Source organism: Girardinichthys multiradiatus, chromosome 1 (genome assembly GCF_021462225.1).
Source record: "Girardinichthys multiradiatus isolate DD_20200921_A chromosome 1, DD_fGirMul_XY1, whole genome shotgun sequence".
NCBI classification, from domain to species: Eukaryota; Metazoa; Chordata; class Actinopteri; order Cyprinodontiformes; family Goodeidae; genus Girardinichthys; species Girardinichthys multiradiatus.
Window position 1 is genome coordinate 30,693,133 of NC_061794.1, and position 5,250 is coordinate 30,698,382.

Here is a 5,250-nt window from a genome sequence, read left to right on the forward strand (position 1 = left end):
GACACAGCCCTCTGTTGAAAGACAGATTCTTTAGCAACGTTTGCGCATAAAAACTGTCTGCAGGACAACTGTGAAGTCAATAGTCCTCATGACATTTCTGTATTAAAAATAGTTTTTTATTTTGTTTTTAGCTATATTTTATTAAAAGTTAACATTAGCAAGCCATAATCAACTATCTTAACAAAAAATAAACACGTAAATATAACTGTGTTAAATCTACGTGTTGCACCTTTTGAATGTGTGAAATAAATTAACTTCTAGATGATATTCCAAATTACTCAGATGCAGCTGTAAAACACAATAGACAGACAGACCTGGGTTCCGTGTCAGATTGCAGTCTCTGTTTTCAAAGTGGAAATTGGGAGCAGACCCATGCTCTTTCCGAGTTAATTAAAACGCCCCCCTGATTGGACGGACAGAAAATCCCGACGGGCCGCCTGCTCGTACTAACTTGTGAGCTGGACGGAGTGCCAGTCACAATGTGCTAGAGGCGAGGGAGGGCAAGGAAGACCACTGCAGCTACAAAGGCGAGAGGAGCGCAGTTAAAGAAGTGTTGTTAAACGTGGGCTATGCGCGCAACAAGGGGGGAGCGCAGTGCACAGAGGAGGTGAACGCATGTAGAGGCTCAGCTTCACATTCACAGCCTCCTTCCTGAAGAGACAGCGCTGAGAGGGGAAAGGAGTCAGGAATAACTCAGAGAACAACACAGCAACTCTTGGACAACAGTGCGCTACAGCACTCAAGACAGAAGCTTGGATAAAGGGCTCCAAGGAAGACTTTTCCTGGTCAGAACCTGCTCTGGACAAGAAAAAAAATGAATGTCAGTGAAGAGAATCTGCTCAAGTCCATCAGCAACGACGCGCTCCTCGACCTGACGCAGCGCTACGGGCAGTCAGCCTTTGGTTTTGGTGCTGGCCACGGTGCTGGAAGCCCCGGCAGGTACCCGCTTACACCGGCCGCTGACTTCCTCTCCGGGCAGACCGCGAAGTCCAACGAAAGCGGTGGGGAGCACACTAGCGATGACGAGGACGGCTTTGACTCTCTGGAGTCCCGGAAGAGGGGTTCCTCGTTTGGGGACGACAAGCCTGGTGGGCCCCTGGCCAAAAAGTCCAAGGAGCAGCGATCCCTGCGGCTCAGCATCAACGCCAGGGAGAGGAGGAGGATGCACGACCTGAACGACGCGCTGGACGGCCTGCGCGCAGTCATCCCGTACGCTCACAGCCCCTCGGTGAGAAAACTCTCCAAAATAGCCACTCTCCTCTTGGCTAAGAACTACATCCTCATGCAGGCTCAGGCTCTGGAGGAGATGAGGCGGCTGGTGGCGTATCTGAACCAGGGACAGACCATAACTTCACCGATCCCCACCGCGTTGGCGCCCTTTGGACAGGCAGCCGTCTACCCCTTCTCGGGCTCCGCACTCGCCACCTGTGCCGAAAAGTGCGCCACTTACTCTGGGGCACCGTCGACTCTCTTCAAACACTGTAACGACAAGCCTTGATTTGATTTACACTTTTCCTGAACTTTTACCTGTATTGCGCATATGTCGGTCTCTGTTCCATTCTAGTTAATTTAAGGCATAATTCTGTGCAAATTAAAAGTCTAATGCGTAATAGTAAGATATGGATAAGTAAACATACTTCAATATAGAAATTCAATTGCTTGGGCCTTCCTGTCACTGTGGCTTGCATGTCTCACATCAACTACAGGCCATATCCAAAATCTGAACTTAAATTCTGGGAAGTTTGTGTTATCATTTGCAATCTATGCAACATTCAGAAATTACACGAAAAAAATAAATAAATACGACCAATATCAACCTTCAGGTCTGATCCTCTTGACTAACTATATGAAAAATAACTTGATGTTATATTTTCTGATACAATTTGTTTTTATTTCAACTTATTGCACATCTCACATGATTGTATTGTACAACTTTGAATAATCTTCAAACCCGGTTATTATAATGATTAGAATGGTTATATAACTGCAGCCTATAAACTGAAGAAGCGTTCTGGTTGTGTTACAACATGGATTTCATATATTGTTTATAGTATGTCTTTATAATTAAAACATCTATGCTCGGAGGCAGTTTGCGTCATCATTTCATACCTTGAGGTTGCAAATAAAGCTTAAGGGTGCATGAAGATGATAAATAACAGCAGATTTTGCATTGTTTATTTTAAAGTTGCTATTTTGAGCAGGTTTCTGCACATGCACTGTTCTCTGAGCACTCATTAAGAGAGAAGTTGGCAGCTTCCCTTTCTTGCATCAGAAGCATTAGGAGATGGGTTTGAACGAGCTCAGTGGGACTGGTTGGGCCTGTTAGGCTCGCAGTGGGGTCGTTGGCGCTGAGGGGAAGGGTGCAAGCGCCGCCCGGGGCTACCCACGATCTGTCTCTGGGTATTTGGGTGATTGCAGGCTTGCTTGGCGGGTTCTTATACACTGGACAGCTATTAACGCGATTTCTGCTCCTGTCTCTTTGGGAGACTTAATTTAGTGAACGTTACAGGGACACTTTTTCCTTTGCAGGTTGGATGAATTTAGAGAAGTCTTTTAGACACGATTCATTTTTGTTGGAGATACAGCGAGGCACCATCCGCTTTCATCTGAATGGTATACCTCGTTTGATATTTTTCTTTGAGCAACAGAAATATTGCTCCAAAATGAAAGCATTATCTCAAATATTGGCATAGATAAGAAGAAAAACGAGTCCTAAACAAGTATAATACAAATTTAAATTGAGTACAATTTTCATATATATATATATATATATATATATATACAGAAAGAGAGAGTCAACCTAAAGATTCACTATAAAAACGAATTTTTAAGGGTGTTAAATATTAGCCAGAAGAATTACAAGAATTAAAAGAATCACAATTTTAGTCCATCATTCTTTTATGTCAAACATTCTTTAAAGCAAATGTTATCTTTTATGTAAATGTTATATTTAAAAATGGTTGAAAATTACAATTTTTGTTAAACATTCTTTTATGAAAATGTTATATGTTAAATTTCATTAGCTAATTTTTTTGGTATCAAACTTAATGAGACTTTAACTGAAGATTTTGGTTCAGTCAACCATTAGCTATCTCATCCATCACAGACTGCGATAAGATTTTAGGTAGAAAGAGTTTCAAGAATTTAAGCTTGAATTTGTTTTTAATAAGCTTAGCAACAGTGCTAATGTTGCTAGCAGGCTGAGATTTTAAAGTCTTATACAGTCCTCCAATGAATGATACGTCTTAACTCTGGTTGTCAGGGAAAAACTTTACATACCACCTAGTTAGAATAAAATTAAAATAAGTTAATTAGTCTATTTCAAGATCATTCTATGGCTTAACTAGCTTGGCAATACCTCCTGTGTCATTGCCCTGGGACAGTCATTGCTGATGAATGTTGTGGTTGTCAGAAAAAAGCTTCAGATGCCACCTTGTTAGAGGAAATGTTAAAAGTTATCACTGTTTCAGTAATGTTTTATGTCTCCACCAGAAGCCAATTCTATTTTTTGGTTTCTTTTTAACGTGTGAGGGCAAACCAGATGAACAAAATCATCTTAACATTTTGTTAGAATTAAATTAATTATGTTAAGTGAGTGCATTTCAAAAAGGAATTTCAAATGAATTAATTTGTCTTTTTAGTGTCAAACGTACAAAATCTTTGCTCTTATTTTTTAACACGCTCAAACAAAATGCAAATTTTTGACCAAGTTTGATGGTTAAATTTATTGGTTTAACAGTTTATTTAATCACTTTTAAAATTACTCAGATGCTTTCTATTCATCTGCATATTTTAATTAATTTAAAAATATTTGTTTATATTCTAAACTACTAAATCTACAAGTAGGGGTTTATTAGATAAGGCAGTCACATTAGGTCAGCATGTTTAAGGGCAGTTAGCTACTCTTCTACAATTTGTAAACTTGTCACAACAACAGGGCATCCATGGCATCTTAAATTGGCTCTCTGATGACATGCACGTCCTCTGTCTACTCATGAGACATTTGGGACGGTGGGGATGAAATGTGACAAACGCTGCCAATATTGCGAGGGAAGGAGGGGGATGCTGCACAGTCCCCGTCAGTCTCTGTATGGCCTAATTGTCACAAATTAGAGGGCTGCTTTTCCATCAAAAAGGATGGATGGTCACTCATCTCCCCATAAGGATGTTCGTCAGATTTACGTTTCATAGCTCCACTGTATTTTCTACACATTTCACTCTGCTTGGTGGCAAGAGGAATGTCTCTGTGCATTAAAACAAACGGTCAAATGTGTGTTTAAATGTTCATTTGCCAGGAAACTGGGTAAAACAACATAAACATCTATATATCACTGTAGGATGAGTTTTATAAAACATATCTTAAAGATATTGTTTGGGGTTTTCTTTAACTCAAATATAATCACATATTTAACATTCGAAGCAGAATGCTGTCGTTGGTGTGCAGACTGCTGAGTTATTTCTCTAGAGGAGCGAAATCATGTCATTTTATTGTATCACTTTTATACAGAACATATAATTGTTGCTGCTTATTGTATTTGAGTATGTATAATATGGAATAAAAGTAAATGTAAAAGGTGGTTTAAATTACATAACAAGAATTTATTGAGAAAATTAATTTCAGTAGTGTTATAACTATAACCATACAGAGCAAATTATTTCTGTATGCAATATGGAAAACAGATCTTAGCAGCTATAAGAGGGGTGTATCATATTGTTTGTCATTATTAAGGAAAAAAAGATCATAATAAAAATTGGGATTTATTCTGAAAATGATAACAATGTCTGCAAACTCCAAAAACCAACACCATGTTTGAAATTGTTACTATTGTAATGTTCACTGTTCCATCAGATCAGCATCAATATATACCAATATATTTGAAAATGAAATTACATTTAATTATTGTGTGATGTTAAGCTGTACTACTGGATTACCTAATGTAATTGGGGTACTGAAACATCTATTTGATAATGGGTTAGTTTTATTTTTAATGCAGTATTTCTGTTTGTGGAGCTGTGTGTCTGTGCGGTGTCACATGTATTGCCAGAAAGTGAGTGATACATTTTTAAATACATTTTATAGTCACTTTTATCATTGTCATAATAAATACTGCAAAATATCATAATTAATTTTAAGGCCAAATTTTACTGCATTGCCAAAGTTCGAGTTAAAATATACAAACATATATTAGTTGTAGAAAATAAAGTTGGAATGTGAAATCGCACACTGGTGTGATAATTAGTGAACCTCTT

The 5,250-nt window shown here is 38.5% G+C and overlaps 1 protein-coding gene across 1 annotated transcript; it reads left to right on the forward strand.

The window, feature by feature from the left end:
* Window positions 1-455: 455 nt before the first annotated feature.
* On the forward strand, window positions 456-2,085 carry bhlhe23 (basic helix-loop-helix family, member e23). The gene has a single exon (XM_047357046.1). It carries the CDS (start codon window positions 815-817, stop codon window positions 1,496-1,498), a length of 684 nt encoding a protein of 227 aa, XP_047213002.1. The 5' UTR covers window positions 456-814; the 3' UTR covers window positions 1,499-2,085.
* Window positions 2,086-5,250: the final 3,165 nt, after the last annotated feature.

What these genes read in the sequence shown, in the direction of transcription:
- bhlhe23 (XM_047357046.1), top strand. Translation starts at nt 815, where the DNA reads ATGAATGTCAGTGAAGAGAATCTGCTCAAGTCCATCAGCAACGACGCG.